Below are 27,612 nucleotides of genomic sequence, written 5' to 3' on the forward strand. Positions count from 1 at the left end.
TTTCTTGACCAAGAGAAATTCTGATCTCAATAAAAAACTCAACAATATAAATTGACCAAAGTTCAAAAACTGGAACCCTCTCTTCCTCTCTATTGTTTTAAGAAACAATAATGCAGCAACTGCATGCATAATCCAACAGATAACACAAATGAATCGCAATAATAGAAAATAAAACCCAACAGCTTATCTTTAACCCCTTGAAATACAGTAAATAAAATTCCTCACAGTAAAAGAAACCTCCAAAAATTGTTTGACGAAAATAATAATTCTGTTCAACCAAGAACTCGGAACACAAAATTCTTATCTTATTTCTCCATCACATGAATAACTTAAAGTTATTACAACCAAGCAAATTATCAGTGCTTGAACCAAAATGTACCCACCAACTGATACATCACATCTTACGTGTTCAGTATGTTCATTAATTAGATCACAGGTCCTGTCAAATTATTTACACAGTAAATAACGTACCTGTGCTCGTAATATCCAAGTGCTTATTACATATCAGTTTGTATACTTTCCTTTCTGATCAGTACGATGAGGTGCTTAAAATGAGTGAAGCGATGTTTTCTATATGGTAATATGTATGTACAGATGAAATTCTTAAAAAACGAACCACTTCGCATTATAGCGACGTAAAATAGTTTTTGTTAAACAAAATTATGATTGATATTTGTATATTGATACATGAAGATGAAAGACGATCTTTCTTTACAAGTGAGAATAGGCTTTGTATCAATTCAGCCTGGTCCTTTCCTGATTGACTTTTGCCTTCTCTCACTGTGCAAGTTATGATAATTACAAATTGTACTAATAGTATACAAACAACAAAATGATGAACAACAATTCACTATGTTCTCTTTACACAGAAGGTACAAATAAATACATGGTATCACAGTCTTAATCTTGTCCTCTTGAGGCTCGGCCAAGTATCATTTGAGGTATCTGAAATAAAACATCAAACTTTCATTAGTAGTGGATAAAATGCGCATAAATTTTCACACAATATATACTCTTTCTCTTTATATATATATACACAAAGTGTTCCGAAAATAATATTTAATCCGTTCCAGAGCCCTATTTGAGTTTCAAATCATTCAAGTTCCAGGACAGATTTTTCTCTTTAAAATAATAGAAACTGGATTAATCCGATCCTGGGTCCTACGAACTCGAATGGTTTTAATAGTAAATACATTGGATTTCACCGTCATATGCTGTGGTGAACATGTGGGTGGCACAGTTCAAACGTGGCAATTTCTCAACAGATGATACTCTACGTGTAGGAAGGCGAAAAACAGTGACTGTCCCCGAAATCGTGGATGAAATTCATGACATTACTGTTGGAAATCGCAGAATTTCACCAAAACGTGTGGCAGAGATTGCGAGCATTTATCGGAAACGCATTGGTAGCATAATTAATAACGACGTGGGTATGGACAAGATCTCGGCAAAATGGATTTCCAAAAATCTTCACCAGACCAAATTCATAAAAGAGGGAGGACATCAAGGGAAGTCATCTTCCTTTTTGACAGCAATACTCACCAATTTCTGCCAAGAATAATAACAATGGACGAAACAATGGTTGTACCAGTACGATCCTGAAACGAAACAACAGTCAATGGAGTGATCTCACTCGGGTCTTCTCGTCCTAAGAAGTTCAAGAAATAGAAGTTGGCTGGGAGCATCATTCATCTGGAATAAGGATGGAGTCGTACTCTAGACTACCTGCCCAGGTGTCAAACATTTAATACAGAGTATTACTCTGCATTACTCACGAAACTGAAAGACAAACTGCGCGGAAAATTGAAAAGAATTCTGTTCCTTCAGGACAATGCTCCTGTCCATCGTGCACTGCAAACATAACTGATATTGCATGATCTAGTATTTCAATGTCTAGATTATCCTCTTTATTTCCCAGATCTGTCTCCGTCAGATTACTACTTATTCCTCAAACAACACTTGAAAGGACGCTATTTTGAATCTGTTAAGGAAGTGATTAGTGCTACGGAACAGTGGTGCGAAGAATAATCTTCAGATTTTTTTTAACTGGTCTGCAAAGATTGGACCACCGTATAAGGAAGTGTATTGAACTTCGCGGGGAGTATGGAGAATAATCATTCCATGTGCACTCCTTCTAGGTCGGACTATGAACTTTTCTGCAGCCCCTCATAGAGTACGTGCACACTGATTAGAGAAAACAGCAATGACTATTCTGGACTTATCCAAGAATTATCCTTTGATTGGTTCCAAAGATAATGCTATGGAAATATTAGTTCTTGAGTTGCGGGTTATTATTGAACGGAAAAGAAATCACATTCTACCGGACAGGGTTCTTTCTCATCATCATAACGCCGGACCTCACAAGTCAATGGAGAAGTTACAGACCATTCCCAAACTGAGGTGGGCAGTAATGTTCCAACCCCATTACAGTCCTAAATTAATTTCATGTAACTTCCATTACTATGTGCCTCTCAAAAGACTCTCGTGAGCAGCATTTCCAGGAAGTGAAATTTACTGTGAATGAATGGGTCAAAAAATGACGTTCTAATTTTTTCCAGAGCGAATTTCAACACTGAGTTGAAAGATGCCTGAAATTTATTAAAAGCTAAGGTCAATATTTTGAATAGTCTTATTAGGTACCTAATATATATTTTGTTTCACTCAAACTTTTCAATTTTTCCTCCTTCATACAAAAGTTTCATAGCGGAGGAGGCATTACTTTTGGGATGATTCGTGTAGAAACTTGTTAAACAAAGGAATGAAGAATAAGAAACGAATAAGTGCAGAAAGATGGAGAAATATAATTAAAGGCAATGAGGAGAAAGTATATGAAGATAATGATGATGTTAGTCTAACGATAAAATGCTGTTTCAAGAATGAATAAAATGCTCTGATACAATCAGGAATAAATATGGAAATGAACTGGTAGAGTAATCATGTATTATGCACCGATAAATACATTGAAAAAACTCTTGGAAGTCTTGCTTGCAGAAATGTATGAAAGAAATATAAGCTGGGGTCACCAATTCCGGAATATAAACCTGAAAACGAACTAGAGAAAATTAAATGGAAGAACTCCAGAAATATATAACGTACCAGATCAAATCATAAAGACGGGACGAAGAAGACAGAACTGTGTAAGCTAACCAACAAGATGTATATGACAAGCATAATGTCAGAAGACTTCAAAAGAGACATTATCGTCTCAAATGAAGAAAAGGCACATGAGGAGCACAGAAGGCTAAGCCTGCTACACCACGCTTCCAAAATACTGTACTGAACAATTTATCAAAGACTAAGAGTTTTATTATTATTATTAATTAAAGAAATCATTTTGGACTTAGACTGACAGCATGAACACAGAAAATGCTACTAAGCCTACAAGTAATTCAACAAGCTCTACGATTTTGTATAGAATGACCCAATTCAAAATAATCATATGACCCTATTCAAAATAATCTTGGCCGCGGTGGCTCAGTGGTAGAGCGTTCACCTCTGTGCATGGAGTCCTTGGTTCGGTCCCAGCTCGCGTCAAGTGAACTTTGTGGTGGACAAACACCGTGTGCGTGGGTTTTCTCAAGGTTCTCCTGTTTCTTCCCACTTATTTCATTCCACCATTTTCATTCATTTCTCATCATCACCGTCTCTTTTAGCCTAGCCGGCATAACCATGGGACGTAAAACTAAAAGATTTCATTTCAAAATAACCATGTTATCCATCATCTAAAAGGTTGACATGAGAACAGAATGGCCTGAGCTTAAACAGTGATTAGTGTTCTATGTTTACAAGATCTGTATCTTCGTAAACCAAACATTAAAACATTAGCCTGATAACTGTGCCTGTAGTTTACTCTTAACTTAATAATAGAATTTATGATATGACTAGGCATTCCTGACAATGAATATCTCTACGCAGAGTTTCCTCGAGTTGAGATTCAAACCGTTCTCATTCTAGTACGGGAAATCCGAAATCGATCCCTGGTGAGATTGCTAGTGCTCCGAACTCCACATTCTGTTTGTTATTTGTTGAAGTTTAGCGCCCCTTTTCGTCACCGAAACTATATTATGAGGCATGGACCTAACAATTTAAGATGGAATCCGATACATCATAATGCGTTCAAATTTTAACACTCTCCCACCGAAAATCGAACCCGGGATCACATGCACCAAAAACTAACGCGCCACTAAATCAGCGGGGAGGTCGAACCCCTTACTACAATGTAGGTCAAGTCTCATATAGTCTCATTGCTGAGAAGAAACGTGAAACTCCAAATAAACAGCTCTACAATAGAAACCGTGTTACTGAATAATAGTTTAAAGTTCTAAAAATTACGAAGAGAAATTGTTAAGTTAGCCTGGAAATATTTTTTTAATGAGTTTATTAACTGGTAGCTACCGTAGTATCAAGTAGGAAATATAAATATGTACTCCAGGTATACTATAGTAAAACAGCTCTATTAAGCCTAAGTATCTTTGGATTTCCTTATCATTTTAGCTACAACTATTATTGAACTAAGGAGCTAAGAAATATGGTTTACATGTTAGCTATAAATATCCTATAAATATTCAAAAATACTAAACGCATTTCAATCAAAAATACCTCACGTATTTCAAAACGTATTTTGTTCCCAAGCCTATTCACACGGGAGTTAATGAGGTCATCTATCAATGTGACGGTTCATACCTTGGTCTGACTAAGAGAGAAATACTGATACTAGAATAAAGACGTACAAGAGATGCTAAGAATCAAGATTCTGTAGTTTTCACCTTAGCCAAACATCCAGGTGTGTCCAAACACCGTATAAACGGTTCAAATCTATCACAAAATCAAAATCACCTTATAAATCGACATGAATGTTTTGGAATCGTGTTATATTAAAACAAAAATACTACGAAAAATTAGGTGGAAGGAAGCTTTGATAAGAACTAGGATTGTGTCATTAATAGTTCAGTCAAAAAGTGTAGTTTCATCGGCGTTAATTTTAAGTAGCATTTTTCTATATTTATACTCAAAGGCACTAAACACAGGAAAATTTCTTCTTTTCGTGTGAAACTTGGCAACATTGACGATTTTACAACATTTATTCTACGTAATCTTAGGTGAAGTTCCGTTATATTTTGTGAAATGTCTTGTAAATATTTTAATTGTACAATCTTGTTCAAATAATCCTGGCCACCCAGCTATCTTTGGAAGGTCTTGCTCTCACAACCATACGTACAACAATTCAATTTTTGGACGGGGCCGCGGTGGCTCAGTGGTAGAGCGTTCACCTCTGGTGCTTGGGGTCCCGGGTTCAAACCCTGCTCCCGCCAAGTGAACTTTGTAATGGACAAACACCGTATGCATGAGTTTTCTCGGGGTTCTCCCGTTTCCTCCCACTTTCTTCATTCCACCATTTCATTCATCTCTCATCATCGCCGTCTCCTTTAGCCTAACCGGCATAATCGTGGGACGTAAAACTCAAAAATTTAATTTCATTTTTTCAATATTTTGGACTGAAATAAAGATCACTGATAGCTAAACAAGATCAGTATGTTTGATTTACTTAAGTTTATGGGTACAAAACTTACGGGTATAGGTACAAGAGGACAAAACTATCTAAAGAGAGGTGGGTGGTCATATTTTTTTGAACAAGACTATAATTTTTTCTTGCCAATTGTAGTTATAACTTAGAGATAAAAAAAGACCATAACTTGTATCTTTCATACATTTACTTTTCCCGAAAAGGATTTCCACAGAAAGGACGGAACCTACCCAACATGTTGCAAATGTCTAGAAGCGCAGTTAAAGACACTGATAAAGATGCCACAGAGCATCGAAACAGTGAGAAAAAATTCTAGATACAATATACGGTCTTTTTATCCGCAAGTTTTACATTTTTCTGTTTGTATTTAGTAATTGTATGTTCGTGTGAGTTACAAGAACCTTTACTGGCCAGTTGTTATTTAAAAGAGTGACTCGTAAAATAAGTTTCGGTGTTCGAAAAGGACAAATAAGAATAAGTTCTTCGAAGTCTCCTTTCGTGATTTAGAACTGCAACCGATAGTAAGAGCAGGAGTGGCTTTCGAAATGATTTCATCATAGGGTGGGTCATAATCACCTGACAGAGATGCAATAGAAATGAATTATTTAATAAAGACGAGATTATGGAATCACTACAAGTTGTGTCGTAACAGGCAACGCACTAACATGCTCAGGAAATTTAATTATCATTTTACTTTCATCATTGCGATTCCTTTAAAAAAAGAAAAAAAAAAAACTGCATAGCTTTACGCTTCTTTCCTAAAGTTTTGTTCACGGGGGTAAAACCAGAAGAAAATAACAATACTAACATCGGGAAAAATAAAAACGAATAGATTAACTGAGATAGAGCAGTTGGTGGTGCAACATACTATGAAATGGCGGGCTCAATTTATGCACTGTTTAGTTCACGTAGGGAAGGTTAAGAGTAAATTTGGTATTTTCGTTTTGTTGCAAATATTGTATGTATTTTTTAATTACTGTTTTCCATTCAATCACGCCTGCTCTACAAGATGTGATCAAAAAGTACGGTGAATGTAGTTGCACAGTGCCATCTAACAAGAATTGGTTAAGCAAGGAATGGGAGACAGCAATTAAAAAGTGCATACAAAGATTGACATAAAAACGAAAACACCACAACATGAGCTAGCAACTTTATGTCAACAGAAGAATACATAAATTGAGCCTGTAATTCAATACTGTGCTGCACCACCATTCGACGTATGACATGCAGCTAAGATAAAGTGTTCTTCGCACTTTCCAACCCTTGTGAGTCTGTTCTTTTCTACATTTTCCGATGTTTTCATTGTTTTTCCCCCTGTTTTATCCTTCGTGAACAAGGTTGTAAGGGAAACCTGAAAGCTAGAAGTGCAAGGTTTTCTTCAAGAATAGCAACTGCAAGTAAGTAAAATTATTATATCATAAAATTATTATCACGAACCACGCTGTAATGTATTATTCAAGCAAATCAGATACTTCTACTGAATTAAGAACTTCTATGGTCAAGTGATTTATGATCCACGCTGCATTATAAAATAATTCAGGTTCGTTTTCTTTTAATTTTATTTACTTATTTATTTATTTATTTATTTATTTATTTAAAGAATACTTACTTAGCAGCCCAATCTGTTCTTCCATGCACTCCGGCACTTGGTCTCGGCGCTCCTCCTCCTACAAGAGCATTACGCGATGAACCTGCATTGTATATGTTTGACCTTAAAGATACGTGGGAACCAGTTACTCCTGGCACATCTAAAGCTGCAAAAGGGGGAGAATTATAAGTAAAGTAAATTGTCAATTTAACAGACAGATGAAACACAAAACGTAATTATCACATATTACAAGTGAGTTCAGTTTCACATTTTGAAATTTCGATACACTTTCAAACTATGCGAGCTCAATACTGACACTGGTCGTAGTAGCTATACAGTATAACTTCCACTTATAATACAGAAATAAGGTCGCTGAAGCTATATCGAAAAGTCATTTCTTGCTATCCCTTAAAGCATTACCTACCATTAAAGCTACCCTTTTAAATTATATCGTGATTTTTTTTTTTTATTATTTTTTTTTCGATAGGGTAGCATTTTTAGTATTCGATTAAAAATGTACTAATATTTTTTTTCAAAGCCTGGAGTCATTGTAGAGCACGTTACGTATGATTTCACGCCTTTCTGTGTCGAGACATAGTGGTGAATACGTCATAAATTAAAAAAAAATGTTAGACCTATTTTCATTATTTTTTGGCAGACTTACTTTTGCACCTGGAGGATTGAAATTTTACACACACATTCAGTGCACCCCTTAGTATTGTTCAGATTTGTTTCAGATCTCTACGTTAACACAGGAGGGCAAAGGGGCAAAAAGGTAAAAAAAAAAATAAAAAATAAAATAAAATAAAATAAAATAAAAATAAAAAATAAAATAAAATAAAAAATAAACCAAAAATCCCTTCTTTCGCGATCTTCCCCCCTCAGACACATGATGCAGACATGTGAATGGTACCCTTTTTTCTACCTTTTTGTCCCTCTGAACCTCCCCTCTCCCGTTTTAACGCAGAGATCTGAAAAATACTAAGGGGTGTACTAAATGTGTGTGCAAAATTTCGATCTTCTAGCCCGTGAAAGTAAGCCCGCCAAAAAATAATAAATATAGACTTAACATTTTTTTTAAAATTATGACGTAATCAATCCGTATGTGTCGACGCAGAACGGCGTGAAACCATACGTAATGTGTTCTACAATGCCTCCAGGCCTGGAAAACAAAACAAAAAAAAAAAAAAAACGAAGTAAAAAGCTTTATTAGTACTTTTTTAATCGAATAATGAAGATACTACCCCATCGTTAAAAAAAAAAAAAAAAAGATATAATTTAAAAGGATTAAGGAATATGACAAGATTTATTTCTGGGAATAAATCGACTCCAGAAAACCGTTTCTCCATATGTATTTCTATTCTTGCACTTACAATTAATATCATACCGAAAGTGATGAAACATTTCTATTACTTCTGGTTTGAGTAAAGATATTAGGTTGGAAGTATATTCATGGACGCTTAATCGGTTGCGAAAGACCGTTTCCAGTTATCTATTACTGTTCTTGCACTTTAGCGATCAACGTTAAAGCTGGAAAGTGTTAATTTCTACTGTTTCTGGTTTGTATATAGGGTTTCTGGAACCTATTCTTTGAACACTGAATCATTCCAAAGAACCGCTTCTCCATCTCTCTTACCATTCTTGCTTTGATACTTGTCGACAGACGGACGTACACAACATAGCATAGTTTGAAAATCTAAAAAAATTAGTAAATTGAATTAAAGAAAAGTAAATATCTAAAGCTGAATATTTGTTTACCGAAAAACTTATATTTATCCGTATATTTCTTTTATCAAGACGTTTTTTTTTTTTTTTTCGCAACTTGGTGCCCAAAAATATGGGGTCGTCTTGCTTTCTCGACTTTTTCCTCCTTTTTTTCTGAGCTGTATCGCAAGTTTTCATTAAGCTCTAGTGGACCCTTCCAGTCAGAAAAATTAAGGGGAGTCTGTATTTGATTTGATTTTAATATAGTTCGATATTAAGTTCTGAAAATATACCCAATATATGCTGTACATATATCGGATGTTCTAAAAATGGCGCCAGCGGACAACAGAGCGTTATTCTACAGGTCAAAATAAAGTGAAAATGTTATATAATTGTATTCCCTTCGGAGCCTCCTTCAGCCGCTATGGGGAATCTAAAAATTCACTATGTGGCAACGTCGCAAATTAACCTAGAACCATTAACAACGCTCTGCGAATTTATCAAGCAGTTACATCGATTGTTACGTTAATAAATGGTGCTAGTTTCACCATCTATTGACTTTAACTGCCATCTGGAAAGAATCGATGTAACTATTTGATGGATTGGTATATCTACTCTATGGTTCTTTATCTGCGACGTTTCCTCAGTGCAATTCGCATTTCTAGACGAGGACCCGAAAGGTATACAATATATATATATATATATATATATATATATATATATATATCGCTTTATTTTGACTTATAGAATAGTGCTCTGTAGTCCGTTAGCGTCATTTTTAGAACACCCCGTATATATATATATATATATATATATATATATATATATATATATATATATTGTAATCCTTTGTTAAAAGTCCTGAACTCAGAAATATACGGTATTTTAATTACTCTATTGTAAAGATAGTTTACTACTTCCACAAGTGACTTCTATCATAAGAAGTAAATGACAGTACTAGAGGTCATTCGACTAGTAAGTTACACTTGCCATTATTCGCAATATTATTATTATTTTGTGGAATTGCAGCAAACGACGCATTCCTCGTGCTCTGTCCTGCAACGTAACGAGATCTCGTGAGGTAATGTTGTTTCGCAGTCAAAGCCCCAGACGTCACTCGGCTGTCTCCGTAATTTCCCGCTCTGCTCCAAGACAAGTCTTGATTCGAAGGCACTAGTTCATTCCTTCCCCTAGAAAATATAAACAGTTTTCTTATGTACTGCGATATGCATAGATCACTACAGCAGTTTTCAATCTCAAAATATTTTAATTTACTACAATACCGGGATCGAAAGATATAGTACACAAAATGTAGTTTTAAGAAATTATAACAAGCTATTATAGGTAGATAAACATTTGCGAGCTGGTATGCTTTTACATACTGACTGAATCCCGAAAATGCTTGTGGTATCTAGGATTAACTTATAAAATTAGTTGTACAGGCACTATCTGATTTTATAACTTTACACGAAGCTTATGTTAATTTGTGTATACTTATTTGGATTTTTTAATACCATAATTATTGAGATAAACAGTTTTAACAATTAATTTTTAGCCTTTGTACTGAAAGGACATGTTTACTTACTTCTAATTACTGGTCGCATGAGAATAGTTTTTTTATTATTATTTATTTTTTTATTTATTTACTTACTTAAAGAATGCGTATTTGAATGGCGTTGAAGTAATAAAAGCCCAACCCAAGTGCTAACCATGTTCAAAAATTAATTTCAAACGTTGCAGCCGTTATTCCTTGAGATAAATTCTTTTCCTTACCCCTTTAATCCAAATGTATTGATAAAAGCACAGGTCAACCCGAGTTCTAACTATATTCAAAAATTCATTTTAAAAGGTTTAACCGTTTCCTCACTTTCGTCATTTTATGAATAGAGTGGGAAATTAAAATATAGAAATTGCTCCCCCTTCTCCACTCAGAAGCAACACAATATTCTGAAAGGAAGGAGCACGTGACTACTGAGTTTTAATAATACGTTTATATAGCGTGTTTAATCTTCCTAATATGAAGGAATCGTGAGATACCCTATTTTAAACCAACTCTCCTCCCTTAGAATCCAAATTTTAATGAAAGAAAATAGAAACCCATTGGAGGTTGGTAGTTTAACTGTGTTCCAAAATTCGTTTCAAGCGGTACAGCAATTTCTCTGCGATGATTATAGACAACGTCGATCTCAATGTGAAGAGGAAAAAAAAAAAAAAAAAAAAAAAAGGAGAGAAAGAAATTGCCCTTCCTCTTAGAAGCAGAATGTTCGCAAATCCTGGGACACAAATGCAATTATTTTAAGTGGAAAGTTTATATATCGAAGTTCATCTCATCTTCGTAGCTTAAGGGACCCCTGAGAAGAAAATCTACATATATATATTCTTTTGAACCCTTCACTCAACCCCTACTTCTCCTCAGAGAAAGTATTTTAATCAAACTGACACGACAAAAGCTCACTCCGAGGTAGGTACTAATTCTATTCAAACATTCACTTCAAACGGTTCAGCCGTTCTTCCGTAATGAAAATCATAAACAAGACTGTGATTTATTCATATAGTTTGTAATTTTTTGTTTCATTTGGTATAAGAAATTTAATCCTGACTTTACAATCGGTTGATAAATTACACATCCCTCTAGATCAGTCACATAGAAAGGAATTATTATTTCGAATAGATAAGTAGATTTCGAATAGTTTTCTGTGACATCTGATTGTGTCTATATTTTAGTTTTTTTCTGAACGTGACTATACAATTTCTCTTGAATATATATACTCCGAATGAGATCATTAAATAATGTTTTCTTTTTTCTCTTTTTTCTTTTTCTTTTTATCTTATTTTTAACAAACTTATAGAACATTATAGCCTACTCTTTCTGACGTTACTGACAATAAATTACGTTTGGAGAAAATGCATTTCTTGTGAACTGAGTTTAGCGTCCCTTTCAGCACCGAGGCTATATGAAACGTAAACAGCTTAATCATATGAGCTCCCGCCGGGAATCGAATCCGGGTCTCCCGTACCAAAGGCGCGCACGCTATCTACATAGCTGCGAGGGAGCTCAATGTATTTCTTAATGGTCGTAGAATTAATATTACACAAGGAACAAAGGAAATCATTTCCTATGCCAGCTACGTAATTATTCAAACATAATAATCATTGTAAGAAAGACTAATATATATATATATATATATATATATATATATATATATATATATATATATATATATATATATATATATATATATATAATCATTCAGCATGTGTTATCACAGAAGTGTAAGAAATTAACTTCTAATGCGAAAAGATACATCCAAAACTGATTTCAAAACCATCAAGTTTATTATTTTTTCCCTTCTTCAAGGGATAGTCAAATAGGGCCCCGCGAGTATTTTATCCGGATTGTGAATAAAAATGATTAAAATGTAGGATTTGTTCTTTTCTTCAACTTCATGCATAAAAGGAAGAGCGTAGCTGGCCATCGTAATACACGTGAATCGAGACTAAGGATTATCCAGAAGAAAAGGAACGTTTTTGTGTAAAACACAAACGATGATGTGTACAAAATACTTACAGTGCAGAAATTCCACATCTTATTCTATTTATTCAACATATTTGCCATACACATTCAAGCATTTATCAAACCGTAATACTAGCTTTTCCATTGTGATTATTGTACTATGTTGCTATCAATATGTTCAACCATGTGTGTATAGATGCACATTAATACCGTATTCGAGTTCACCAGCAATAAAGAAGTGCTATAAAGAAAGGAAGCCTATAAACTTCGGAAACAAAGTGATAATCACTGGGTGCCACATCCAGGTTATAACACGAATTGTTGAATATACAGAGTGATTATAAATGATACTTGGGATTCAAAGTGAAATATGTCGTAAACTATTAATACAACATGTCTGTGCTAACAGCGGAACGAAATAACTTTCTTATATTCGTGAACTTGGCTCATGGCGACAAATGCCAGCTGCATTTACGACCATTAAAGGGATATGCTAGAGCGCGTGTGGGGAGAATTAGACTATCACATAAATGTGTGTCGTGTGACAAAAGGAAGTCATATCGAACATTTGTAACAATATGTCTCAAATCTGGACAGTTGCTGTATATTTTCGTGTATCATCCGTTTTTATATGTTATATATATTTTAATATAACTCTTTCAAACCCGAGGAATCAATTATAATCATTCTGTATTACAACTACATCGTTCCAGTATATCCCAAGTGAAACGAGCTGTGTGAAGACTATGTGAAGACCAAAATAATGCCACCAGCCAAAAACAACAGCCTCGACGAACATGATGTAGCACGACGGAGCCTTTGAAACGTTTTAAAACACGCCTCTACATTTATCCTTGCTCTAAGTCGCAGAAAATCAATTTCCTATTCCTGCCAGGACCTATCACATGCCAAGTGCTTTCTTGTCATAGAATTTCGGCCTGGTAGTGATCCACTTTATTGACTAGCTTGGTTTCAGGCGTTGAATTGCTCACTCATGTCTTACCGTCTATCATCATTCTGGTGATAGCGGCTGAAAAATGTCAAGGCAGCTGCCATGCGTTGGATTTCGCGCTCCTCAGTCAGCAGTCGACGGACCCATCTGGAACAAATTTTCTTGTAACGAAAATGCACTGTAATGATTTCGTTTAGAAGAAATATTGAAATCTGAGGAAAACATGCATACAAAAATATCAAATGTGATGCCTCGGACACAAATATGGATCGACTGGAATGTTCGCTACCGTGCATACTTCTTCTTACCACATTAAACTGGTGCATCACTTCCTTAAAGACGATCATTCATCAAGACATTACCGCACATTTCCGTCATTTTTTGTGTATTTCACTGGGACAACTTTTCTCGCGTTCAAAAACCTTCTCACACTCCGCACCTCACACTTGACAGAATAGTCAATTTTATCGCAGATGTTCAAGGCTCACAACTGAATTGGCGTTCACGTACATGTCTATTCCGTCTTACAGCTTAGTTGAAACAGAGAGGTCGTAGGTAGTGTGTGTTGCGTACGACAGTCTCTTCTTTAAGGAAAGAAATGTCTCCTTGCTGATGAACTAGAAGACGCTATAAAAACACATGATTTAGTTCATTGGTGGCAACAGAGTACAATGACGTATAGAAAAATTGGATCATGTTAAACGTTAGTGACTGAATGTGTATGGCTAATAACTTAAAAGGTATATAGCTGCTGTACCACACATCTTTTGCACACATCATTTGCTGTTCGTATTTCACTCGAAAACGTTCCTTTTTCTCTAGATGAAAGTTCACATGATTTGAATTTTTGTCTTTGTAACCTGAAGAAAAGCAATGATGTGTTGCTCGAAATATACAGGTTTGCCTATGAAATATGGGCAAAGATTTAGTATTAATCATGTTGATATTACACTGTCGTAATTTTTGTTTATATGGATTGCTCTTTAAGTCCCAACAGAACATAGAACGTCGGGGTACCAAATTTCAGCTGGGTTCACCAAACATGAATGAAAGTCATACACAAGACGAAAGGTTTAAAGGATATATGAGATACGGAATTGTCAAAATTCAATACTCAACAGCCTGTCACCAGACACCCTTGTCCATGTAGAAATATGGTTGTGTGAACCCAACCATCTAAAAATCAATTTTCTTTCCCTGATACTAATAAACAGAACTAAACATATACCCTAAGAGTGAAAAATGCACGACTATTCCGAGAATCGAACTCGGGTCTCCAGCTTACCGTGCCGATACCACTACGATATCCAGACCGTTTCCTAAATAGAAAAATGTTTAACGTCCCACTATTATGCCTTTTGGTTAAGGGAGACGATGATTAAAGCAAATGAATGATGATGGAAGAATTGGTGGGATGAGAAAGAGGGAGGAAACGGGTGTACCCCGAGAAAACCCACATACACGATGTCCACAACAAACTTACTTGGCCAGGGCTCGAACCAGGAACCTCACGCACCAGAGGTAAGCGGCTCTACCACTGAGCCACCGTGCCTCCCGTTCCCTGAACTGAATAGAAAACACATAGGTTATTAATAGAGCTTCTCCTTTTAATAAGAATAAACTATTCACATATTCACGAACAAAGATATTAGCTAATTTCTTTTTAATAATGATTATACTTGTGTTGTTGATTTACGTACTCAAGCTTTTCGTCTTAGATGATACTGGCCGCTTTCCAGTTAAAATTTTGGAGCCCAGACACTGTACTGTACTTTAAGTTGCTGGCATTGTAGTTGAGCGTAAATTATTATAATTAACGTGATAATTTGTATATATTTTGCGCAATTCTCTCTTTCTAATACTGAACGTACTAATTGAATACACAAAATAACATGCCTTAATTTTAAAATTATACAACTTCCCTATAATTAAATATTCACATAATGCCAAAAGTTACTTACCAACTAAATAATATTAGTAAAAGCACTTGCATTCCAAGAAAACTAACAAAAGCAACCTACCTGCTACATCTGTTTATACAGTAAGTAAAAATATTCTTAAACTAAAGGCAAAAGTATAAATACATCTGCAAAGACGGCACATTCATAGCAGAATACACGAAGGCCATTACTCTGACATAATAATTCCAAACAATGCTCTCTACTTGTATCTTTAAGTGTACGGATATTGTTTATGCGTCTCTTTTAGTACATGCAGCATGGCCCATGCACGCCACCATTATTTAAATTTAGTAGAGGATAACATGCTTATTGTATGCCATAATGTCCCAAACACTATTTCCGAATCACTAATTTACTTTGCTTTTGTATGGGATCAGGGATCAGTATATGTCTTTTATGTATTTATTTATTTTTTTAAATACAGGATGCCACGGTACTGCATACGCGATCTCTGGAAGTAATTCCTGATATCACAAGAAACAAACTCTATTTTCAAATAGCTCTGATGTCGAATCGTGAATATCGAAAATGAACTTTCTCATTCCGAGTAATTCATATTACTATCAAAATGTTTACTGTTCATTCTGAAAAACCTACAGAAAACCAGTTTTAATTTTCAAATTTATTTTTTCTGTTCTAACTCATATGTTTAATCTTTACAGATTTATTGTAAATTAACACCTACAATATATTTCGACGAAAACTTGTTCCTGATCCTCGAAAAGAAATGAAATGAAATCTTTGAATTTTACGTCCCACGCTAAAGGAGACGGTGATTGATGAGAAATAAACGAAATGGTGGAACGAAGAAAGTGCGAGGAAACAGGAGAACTCCGAGGAAACCCACGCACATGATATTAGTCTACCACAAAGTTCACTTGGCGCAAACTGGGATCGAACCAGGAACCCCATGCACCAGAGGTGAACGCTCTACCACTGAGCCATCACGGGCCGTTTCTCATCCTCGAGGAACGATGTTTGCAAATATACATATTCCTATTCCTTATTCCATTATTGCTTCATTGCTAAACTTCACTTGTACAACTTGACAATAAATCTGTAAGCTTGAAAGAAAACAAAGCGTGTAGCGAGCGAGTTAAGAGAAAACAGAAAATAATCAATTTCATTACTGTCATGTTAGCAAACAGGTTAAATTATCTATTACGAATTTGAATTTTTTATATGTACCTAACTACATAAACCATTTATAAATATTACAAACAATTTCTTGTGTACAAAACCCACTATGAACACTGAATTAAATCTAACACTTAAAATTAAATAGGAACAGTGGAAGCAGTGAATATATACTTTATTCTACTTTTATAACTTTAAATGTCATAGTTGCCAGTTAACAAGTAGAGATTTCTTATACTTTTTTTCTATACTAAAATATTCATGAATGGTACATATGAATGGCACTAACAGTGTTTATTAATGTAAAAGGTAATCATAGCATCCCATTCGCTGTTTAAATTTCATTTCTCTGTATTTAGTCTGGTTTTCCCAAGTGATAGGTGAAATTCAATGAAATTTAAAAGTGGATTAATCAATGGGTTCTGTAAGTAAACAATTGCTTTTACTGTGAATAATTTGTGATAAAGAAGTTAGGTTACCGGTTACCATGAAACAACTGAAGCTGACTGTTTTTAAGTTTTCTTTATTAGCTATGTGATTACTGTTTTCTTATGCACTTTTGTGAGTTAGCAATGAAACAATATTACAACAAAATGATATACAAGCATGTAAATCTGCAAAACATCGCTGCCCGAGAATGAGAAACGAGTTTTCCCCGAAATATATTGAAGATGATAATTCACAGTAAATCTGTCAAGATGTAACACGTGACTACTGAAAATAAAAAGAAAAAAAGGTGTTCCTTACGTTCTTTAATTAATTAAAATGAACTAAGTGAAAGATTCAACATATATATGTTTATTTTCTAATATACATTTGTAAACTACACATACATGTGTAGAAGAGTCCTTCCTCACCTCTCCACATAATCCATTGAGATTCACGCATTTGTTTCTCCGTTGTAACAATTTGTCGCAATCCTTTGCAAAAAAAAAAAAAAAAAAAAAAAAAAAACCCTGGCCATTTGGCTCTCCTCACATTCCGCTTCACTACTTCATCTGTTTCGAAATGTTCATCTTGCAGACTTTAACACCGGAAAAGATGGAAGTAGCTCGGCACTAACTAGAGGATGTATGGACAGGGCTCATAGTGGTATGGTCTCTTGTAAATAGTTAAAAAGTTACTAAAAGTATACGAAAAAGTGACCAAAAGCACACGAAAAAGTGACCAAAAAGTGAGCAAAATCTCATCATGCCCCTTTTTTCCTTTGTCAGTTTCTCCATCACCTCTCTCTTTGTTGTTTTGTTTCTTCTTTACTTCTTCTTCTTGAGCTTTCGCCTTTCTTAGATTTTTTAAGTATGCTTTGTACTTACGGTAAGCAGACTTAGCAGATGTAAGAAGCTTCTGTGTAAGTGGAACCAGTTCTGGCCTATTTCCGAATTTCTTCATCCCAGACATTATATTTAACTTAGCATTGAGAGTTCTCAAAGCCATGAAATATTCAAATTCATCACCTACTCGTAAGAAGAACACACAAGAAGCATAACACAAGACGAACATGATGAACCACTCAAACACAAACACACACACACAACGTTGAGCGGACTGTTAACTCTTACGAGAGAAAATTGAAAGTCTATTATGACAGAAGAAAGAATAGACACAGAGGGGTTCTCAACTCCATCTTGAGAGCTTAAGCATCCACCAACCATCCACTGTGTTTTAGAAAGAATAAAAGCTGAAGTGAGAATAAAGCTGACTGTTTCACATGTAGCAGCAAGTACTGAAGTTTTCAGAAGAGTAATGAGTAACAAGTTTCTGCTTTTTCCCATTTATTTTTATAATATTTTTCTTAGAAAACTGTCAATGCAAAACATAAATCACACGAAAAAGTCACTTTACCTCCCAAAAAAGTAACTTTTAGTGACAAATTTGAAAAAAATAAAAAAAAAAAACTTTTGACCAACTTGAAAAAAGTAACTTTTAGTTATAAAAAAAAAAAAAAAAGTGACTTGCTATGAGCCCTGTATGAAGAGTAAGGCAATCGTTTCCACCCTAATTCTTCAATTTTGTACCTTGTTTGCGTGTTTCGTGCGGGTGGGCGTTATCGCCAAGAGACCAGGTCGCTTATCTCGAATTGCGTTTCTCTGAAGAAGAGTTCAGGTTCGACATAAGTGACCTGTTCTCCTGTCAACTGGTGAAGAAGAATGTGAGGAGAATGCTAAATAGCCAAAGCTCTGATTTTTTGGAAACGGTTTGAACAATTTGGTGCAACAGTGAAACAAATGCCCCAATCTCTACGGAGATTACGTGGAGAGATGAGGAAAAATGAAATGAAATCTTTGAGTTTTACGTCCCACGGTTATGCCGGTTAGACTAAAGGAGACGGTGATGATGAATAATGAATGAAATGGTGGAATGAAGAAAGTGGGAGGAAACGGGAGAACCCCGAGAAAACCTACGAACACGGTGTTTGTCCACCACAAAGCTCAGTTGGCGGGGGCTGGGGAGAGATGAGGAAGGGCCCACCTACACATGTATGTATAGTTTATAAATGTATCTTAAAAAGTAATTTTTTTTACAGCTTACGGAAACATGTTGAATAACCCACGTATATACAATTAAGATATGTAGAAAATAGAGGGAGAAGAAATGCAGGAGATAATCTTTTACATCAATTGAGAAGATAAATATACAGATAGACAGATAATAGATAAACACAAGATAATAGATAAACAGATAAATAAAATACATACTTTAACGAATAGTTGTTCTTTAAGGATTCTGCAAAATGTTTCGGCATGTTAAAATTGAATACATGTAACGAAGGTCTGTTAAAATAAATGTTAAATGCCATATCCATTGTTTCACTATCTGTAACGAGATTGGTCTGGCAGTAAATATAGATATGAAGTAAAACAGAGACAGATCAACTGGTAACATTGTATTTAATAATAATAATATAGAGTAGATAAGTAGATTTAAATATCTAGCCCCTCTAGTGATGAATAAAATAAAATCAACAAAGTTGTACAACTTTAGATTAATAGCGAGGGAAATGCATTTATTATTCCATTCAAAACCTTCTCTAGATGCTGATTAACTGGATGAACATGGGTTTACGGCTTTCAAAAATCAAGTCTTGGAAGAAAATATGAGCAGAAGCAGGCGAAAAAACGGGAAGCCTTCAATTCAGGGAATAGCAGGGAAGCATTTGGTAGAGATTTCTGGGTATACTACCAAAGAGTCATATAGAAGAATAATATCAAGCCCGATCTGAGGAGGTAGCATATAACAATTTCTGTTAGTTATAATTGGTTGTAAGAATTAGCCTGTTTGAATTAGTAAGTTCAACTATTAGGATTTTGATAATATTATGCTAAACTTTCCTACGATTTTTTAAGCTGTAGGGTTAGTTGCATATCCTAAATGATTCCCACTGTTTGGTGCATAGACGCATTAGTGCATTTAGTTTTGAAGTTACAAATTGAAAATTACTTCGCCAAAGTACTGTAGCTACATTCTTGGATCATCAACTGTTTCTGATCTCTATTTTATCATAAATTCTTTCTGCTCCATTTTTCGCATCAATCACTGTTCAGCATTTTCTTTTTACCTATTATATATATTCTCAGTGTGCTCTTCAATAAATATTAAAAAAAAAAAAAAATCACAAACTTAGAGAAAAAAGAAAATAATATACGTCAATTCGTTTTTAATTGTGCAGTAATATATTTCTTACAAAACTTAAAAGCGAAAAAAGATGAGGGCTAGGCGAAATAACTACAGAATAATCTCACTTATGGATTTCAATCATGTTAGCACTAACCATGCAAATACTTTGGAAAGACCCTTACCTCTGCTAATTTGCACTACACGTGAACCAACTTATAGACACGTAAGAATATTAAAACATAGTTAATTTCAAGCCATCTACTGTCATAACTATTATAAAATTATAATTTCGATTATTTCGTTTTAGAATAAACTTCAGAATTCTATATAGGTATCGGTTTCCAACCGTATTATATAAAATTCTTCGATAATATCCCTACCCTTAGATAGTATATCCCTAATCGGAAGTTTGTGAAAATTGTTGAATAAAAAGTTTGTTCAAAATTTTAATTACATCACTTTACCAATTAAGAGGAGGTCTGTGAATTCACTTCCCTTACAACCTTCAATGTAAAAAGAAGAATAAAAAATGTTATCAAACTTTGGACTTATAGCAGCTTGGTACTTAAAAAGTACTATGAAACAATGTGGTTTATGATCTGAGACATTGTTCATCATTACGTATTTTGATAGTTGTATAATATATTTCAGGGCGCAAAATAACTGTATCGTACGTTTCTGTATCGTACGAAAATAACTGTTACTGAGTGAGAGAAAACACCGAATATAAAGTCTTCACAACAAACGTGGAAAGTGAAGTCCGTTTTTTAACATGTATATGAATTGTCAAATTCAAAATTGTTTATCCTGAATCTAATTGTCTGGTTTTGAAATTTTATGCCCTGATGTAATCTTTCTTTGTCAGACCAAAGGCCGTGTGTGTGGGAGGGGACGGGGACTTCTCATAATTTGTACGTGAGAGATTGGCGACCATCATTTTTGGATTGGCGAGTGTGTCTAACTTTGAAATTTTGCGCCCTGATATATTTAACTGATAAGTATTAACAGAATTTCTTCACTCGCTTCTATGCTGTATTCTTCATGTTACACTATACTGCCGAGTGCATTCGTATTTCGATTGCATTGTGATTAATCGTTATCAAATCATAAGTTTTAAAAAAAAATTCCTACGAGAACTGGAAAAAGTAACTACATTTGTAACAATGGATTAGTATAAGGATAGAGTAGAAATACATTTATTCTTACATTTATGTTGGACATTTAAAAAAGCAATTATTGTGCTATATTTTTGTGAGAGAAACTGTTGGCAATACTACACCAATTTTTCCTGTTACTTCACAAAAAAAGGCTCAAAAATCGATCTTTAAAGCGGTACTCTCGAAGTGTGTAAAATGTATTTTGTTAAATTAAGCTGATTTTCAAATAACTAGTTGTGTCTGATTTTTTTCGGATCATTGTGTTTTGCTTCCCATGACAAGTTCCTTAACCCTGGTGCTTATGTTCCTTATGTCATACAACTTGCATTCATAACTTACATTCGTCTATCTGTACAATATATCTTACATTGAGCAATTGCTTTTAAAAAAAAGATTCGGAGAAGCGAAAATAGATATCAATTTATATTGACAAGCAGTTAAATCACGTTTTCCATACTTGCTCTTTGGTTAGAAAAGGAAAACTCACAGAGACATGCTAACATGCTTCATAAACTTGCATGAAATTACATTTAATGCAAACAAAACACGAGAAATGCGAACAGAGAACCGTACACTTACATTTTCTTAATGATATATATTAAAACTACTGTTAAAAGTTCGTTTTTTAATCATTATGGCATACAACACACAGGCCCCTATCTAACTATAGTTACCGAGTTTAATAAGGAAACTACAAGCTTTCTAGACACTAGCTCCTATATTCTATGCAAGAAATGAACATTGTAAAGTAGATGTGGAGCAATATAGCTTCTTGCCTAGCTAGATTTGTGCTCTGCCCTGCAACATATCGAGCCACGTTCATGTAATGTTGTTTGGCACTGCTTTTTCTTCTTGTCTGTATAGGAGGGTTCCAACTAGGCCTAACATCCTTAAACATCTCTCCTTGATACAGGTGGTTTCCTCTCATGCTCACGTCAGAAGCACGTTTGTTCCTAAGAAACGAACACAAACTTCTATTAAGTCTCTAAAACATTTTCCGCCTTGCTAATATACGAATAATGGCTGATACATTCAATATATCACTGAAGCATGATCTTCAAAAACCAAATACAAGTAAATTAGCATACAAAAACTGTTATCGTTAAAGCTATGTACATAACACATATTGTTCAGCGTGAGCTAAATAAATCCATCTTAAGCACAAAAGCTAAGTCAAATAATTCTAATATTATTAATCTCCGCGGGGGCTAACCACGGGGCTGTATGTTTTCAGAAGTATCTGGCCCTTTCTACACTTAAATTATGCAGTTGGTACAACACATATTTGAAACAAATGTTGAAATAGATACTTGGCAGAATCCGTTTATTAACCGTATGAAAGGCCTTGCAACAGGAAATTATTTAATATTAATTCAAGTAAACGTTTGCTGTAGAATAATAATGATACATACTTTTCGCGTAAATAAAACCTTCTTAACTTATTATTAGTTTCACATGTAGACGACAGGCTATTTAACATCTAGGAAAAGGAAACTGAAAGTTTACCAAAGTCTATATAATAGAGGTACCATCCCGCTATTCGTCTTGTAAAATTGAGAAAAAGATGGAAAAACCCGACATGGAATTCGAACTCAAGGTTCCAGACTGCGAAGCACAAATGCTATGAACTGACTCAAACATTTCGAAAAATTAAAATCGTGCGAATGAACGCAAGAGTAATATAAAGTACGAAATGATATCATAGACAATGACTCAGTTGTCCTTCCTACATTAAGGAGATGTAAGATAAATGCAAGTAAATAATGAAGGGATCTGTAGAATGAAAATGATGTTAGGATCCCTAGATATTGCCTACGACTAACATATATGGCTAGCAATCAAACCTGCAACACTTCGTATTAGAGGTTGGATGCTCTCCCATTAAGATATCGTGTGCCCTCATAAACAACAATGACGACAATTCTCTTCAATACTGCAAGTAAGATTGGTAAAATAAAATTTTAATATGTGATGTAACTGTTCCACAAATTAGAAAATGCGTCGTTATTTAGGCAAAATATTATTTATGTGCACTGAGAAGGAAATTAGTAAGTAACTGTAATGAATTTAAAAGTAATAACTTACCATCAATAAAACTTAATAAAAAAATAATGTTTGACTATAAACATATAAAAAAAAATTACATTAAAGCAAAGATTCCTTCAGTTCAAATTCAGTCAAATAAATTTTATTTGAGAGTTAAGACAAAATAACAGAAAAAAAAACAATCATTATGAATAAAACGAATATAAAAATAGTTTGAAGAGAAGTATCGTCATTTATTTTAATTCATCAGTAATTAAAATTAAATCACAACAAATACTGAATCAAAACGAATTTTCACAGCTAATGTATCCGATTCTCTAAGCACGTACGAGCAAGAATAATCTCAAAAATTTTATACCTACCGTCAATAATAAATGACTCGTTTTAACACATTCAGCTCACGTCAAAAATCACAATATTGCTATGTACAATTGGCCTTCAACCTTTAGATTTTGCCGCTAGAAATACGGTACTCACCCTAATATATCGTTGAACTCATCGTCATTGTCATCATGGCCCCATTTCTTTTCCAGCCGAGAATCCGAGCGGTTGTAATTATTATAAGTTGGTCCATAATTTGGAACAACACTTTGATTCAGAATACTGTTAGGCTGGGTAACTGCTGCAGACTCCTGGTTTATTATCCCAAGTTTCTGTCCAACTTGAAAGTACGGATACCTATGCAGAAAAAAAGAAGAAAAAATCTGTTTAAAGTACGACTCTCGTCAATGAGATAGTGCGCACACAATTTATAAAAATAAGAAAAATAATCACCTAATCTCTACAATAGTTCACATTCATCTAAACCAAACACAATTGAATTTTAAAACTATGATCAGTGTTGTTGGTAAGTTAATGAACTGTGGTATAGAGCCAATGACGGTATTTTAAGTTTCTTTAAATAGATTACAATCAGATTATTTGATTACGTAGTATATCAGTTTACTTGGTCATAAGGCCCCTTTTTATCACAAATGTAAACTTTTTTTCTCCAAGCAACAAATAACACGCATCTCCTGGAATGATTTTCATTAATGTATTTACATTAATGTAAGCTCCTCAATAACCTCCCTGCTATCTTTCTCCATATTTCTAAAATCTAGCCTTCACAAGAAAACATATACAGAAAAAAATGTAAATGGGAAAGGCAACCGACGATAATTTATAAAGTGCACTATAACCTTCATTTCTTCTCAGGTAGTGCATTAACTCTTGGTATGCAGAATTGATCTTTTTACTGAGTTAAATACTAATACAGAAAACATGAATAGAAATTGGATGCCAGTCACTGAATCATTCTGCAGAATGACTGGCGCCAGTCAATGAAAATAATCAGTTCCTCACAGTAAGAGCTAACCATTATCTGGGAACAAATGAAGGTTGGAAAACATATATTAAGATATGTGTATCACGACTTTTCCTTCATACATGGTTTTCCTCCTACAGTGGCTACTTAATGAGTTAGTTCTTTAGTTTCTCAACACTACGCAGAAAGATAAGCGTAGGAGGAAATAAATACTTACTAATATTAATGAGAATTGCGTAAAGTAGAATTGCCATTAAAAAAAAAGGAACGGAAAAATATGTTTTTAAAAAGGATAATTTGATTTCAAATTAGTCTTTTGCAATAGTTAGAATTATCAGATGTTTAATCATGTTTATTCGAATAGGAACATAGTATTCACTTGGCGCATATTCAATAAGGAATAAATAAAATGTAACATTTACTCAATACAGCAGTTACGAGGGGTGTTTCATATTGATTTACACTTTCTTTTTTTTCTTCTTCTTCTTTCAGGGTCCACCATTGAGCTCGTCATTACAGTTGGACGGAAGTAGTACTTAGGTCTGCCTTCAGGTGGAAGAACAATACAGAGAAGTGTAATCACTGGAATCTACGGCGCATTTCACCACAGCTATAAGTACGTGAGCGGACAACATGGAAGGTGATCAGCAAAGATAGCGCTGGACAACGTGGTTTCTGTAGCGAAAATCCACAGGCGATTTGTGGCAGTGTATGGAGAGTGCACACCGTCGCGCAAAACCGTATATAACTGGGTGTGCGGCTGGAAAAGTGGCTGCATATCAACTGAGAAGGGAACTAGTTCTGGAAGGAAAGTGACTGTGGCAATACCAGTGAGCATTTCAAGAGTGGAGAGGCCTTTTCAGGACAACAGGTGCATCATGTTCACGAAATTGAAGGCGGCCACAGGACTTGCCAGAATCACTCTGCACCGCATAGTGCACGAACACCTTAAGATGGGTAAGATGTCTGCTAGGTGGATTCCCAAATCCCTGAATGCAGCACAAAGACAACAGCGCAAGGAGGTGAGCAGTGATCTGCAACGCTACAGCCAGGATCCAGAAAGCTTCATGTCCAAACTTGTTACTGGCGACGACTGGCGTTTAGCTGCACTACCATGAGCCAGAGACCAAAGCCCAATCAATGTAGTGGAAGCAAAAAGGCGGCCCCACGTTAAAGAAGTTCCGTACACAGCCCACCGTAAGCAAACGCATAGCCACATCTTCTGGTACACGGATGGAATCATCCTCATTGACTGGCTAGAACTCGGCACCACCATTAACAGCGACTCATATGTGACAACGCTTCGTAGTTTGTGCCGTGCAAATCAGAGGAAACCACCAGGAAAATGGGCAAAAGGTGTACTCCTGCAACACGACAAGATGCTACCACACCCACTTCATTCTCCTGACTTGGCCCCTTCTAATTACCACCTACTCGGGGCATTGAAGAAACCGCTGCGTGGACATAATTTCGCCGACTTCCAGGAACTGCAAGACGCTGGTCTGATGTGGGTGCGACAGACTCCGAAAAAGTGGTTCGCAAAGGCCATAAAGAAGTTGTTACATCGGTGGCGCAAGTGTGTAGTTCTTAATGAAGACTATGTTGAGAAAGTGGATGTATTTGCCAAGATATAAAGGTTCTTGTAAATGTAAAATAAAGTGTACATCAATATGGAACGCCCCTCATATTTCTCACTGAAACGATGTTACTTTAATCTGCCATTTTGTCAAATCGGCGCATAAATGAGTTAGATGTCTGAATCTTTTTGTGTTTTGGTACACAAATCATCCTCTACTAAACTCAGTGTTCACTGACGTACTGAACTGTAATACATTACAAACTGTCAAGCCGGCTAGTTTTACAGTATATTACACTGTTGAAACTACTACATGAAATTACACTTTGCAGTCCAAAAATAAATTGAAATATTAGGAACTGATTAATAACGAAAACTATACCAAACTACATATAAATTTCGCAATACTATACGTTATGTACATTCATTTATAATAAAGCAAAATAAAACATTTAGCTGCCTTAAGTGCGGGCTAAGTTTTCTTCTTCTCCTATATTTAGATCTCTCTTTCGGCTGATATTATTGTCGGTAAAATGTCCATCCGAAGAAATCGGAGAGTTGTTATTACACACCTAATATTTACCCAAAGCTACATGTAAGCTGTATTTCCCTTTTATGTACGCTACCGTATTCTTTGTCCAGTCTTATATAATAGGTGACTGTAAACTTCGCACAGATAATGATGAAACAATATTAATTATTCCATTTCTTAACCTCTTCGTTAACATACGTAGACCTGAGTTGTCGAACGTTATGCTCCTACACATTGCTAATTTGCTAATTCCTGGGTATCTGTGCGCGAAAATCGCATTACTGGGTTCTCTAGTTGAAAAATTTGTCACAATGTGGCACCTTTGTTGATTATTTTTCCATGTCTTTTGTTTTGTTTCTATGAATGCTGAGTCAAGATGGCTAGTGTGGAGCGGAAAACAAATAGCCAAGCATTTTTTTTTTTTTTTTTTTTTTTTGAGACATACCTAATACTTCTAGAAGTAGTAGCAATTTTATATTTTTTGATCTGCATAGTAGCATTTCTGCTACACGTGTATTTAGTGTAGGTCCACAAACGTGGACCTCGGGTATAAAATACAAATTCTTACGAAAGTATCACAAGTTTCGTGATGCTAATAAAATGTATTAAATTATACAAAAACAAATTAAAAAAAACACATATGACATACATATTTTATCATCGTATATATGTACGGATGTTTTCCATTTGGATGGTGATGCAGGGGGCTTGGCATAGGGGGTACTGGCCCCCAACTTCAAATGTTAATAGATAAATACTTTTTCATTGTTCGCGTAACATTTAATTATTAAAATCTTCCAAACTTATGTCTCTTAGAGGGCCCGCATTATTGAATGTTTACATTACTGCTGAAGTCAAGTTTAGTATACAAAGTTGGAGAATTAGGGGGACGGGAGGACAAAACCAGAGGTATTTTCCTAATTTTGTATTTAATAAAAAAAAAAATAATAAATTATTATTATTTTGATGCTATGTAATCCCAAATGTTAATCCATTTTGT

At 34.9% G+C, this 27,612-nt stretch overlaps 1 protein-coding gene and 1 long non-coding RNA gene across 7 annotated transcripts in view; one reads left to right on the plus strand and one right to left on the minus strand.

Annotated features, from left to right (window-relative positions):
- Window positions 1-27,612, plus strand: part of LOC145674881 (uncharacterized) — a 73,710-nt gene that overhangs the window by 20,032 nt on the left and 26,066 nt on the right. The gene's annotated exons all lie outside the window — the stretch shown is intronic.
- LOC145674880 (serine/threonine-protein kinase ICK-like) overlaps window positions 537-27,612 on the minus strand; it is a 118,314-nt gene continuing 91,238 nt past the window's right edge. For 5 of the 6 annotated variants that reach the window (XM_081745128.1, XM_081745124.1, XM_081745125.1 and 2 more), the window contains exons 9-13: window positions 23,676-23,876; window positions 21,929-22,105; window positions 9,807-10,006; window positions 7,134-7,278; window positions 537-945 (exon numbers count right to left, since the gene is read on the minus strand). In XM_081745128.1, the coding sequence (XP_081601254.1) occupies window positions 933-945; window positions 7,134-7,278; window positions 9,807-10,006; window positions 21,929-22,105; window positions 23,676-23,876 (736 nt within the window). In that variant the 3' untranslated portion in view covers window positions 537-932. The remainder of the gene's footprint in view (window positions 946-7,133; window positions 7,279-9,806; window positions 10,007-21,928; window positions 22,106-23,675; window positions 23,877-27,612) is intronic. The other variant, XM_081745129.1, reaches the window with a different exon arrangement.

This window comes from Thermobia domestica, chromosome 18, assembly GCF_964235325.1.
Source record: "Thermobia domestica chromosome 18, izTheDome1.hap1.1, whole genome shotgun sequence".
NCBI lineage: Eukaryota > Metazoa > Arthropoda > Insecta > Zygentoma > Lepismatidae > Thermobia > Thermobia domestica.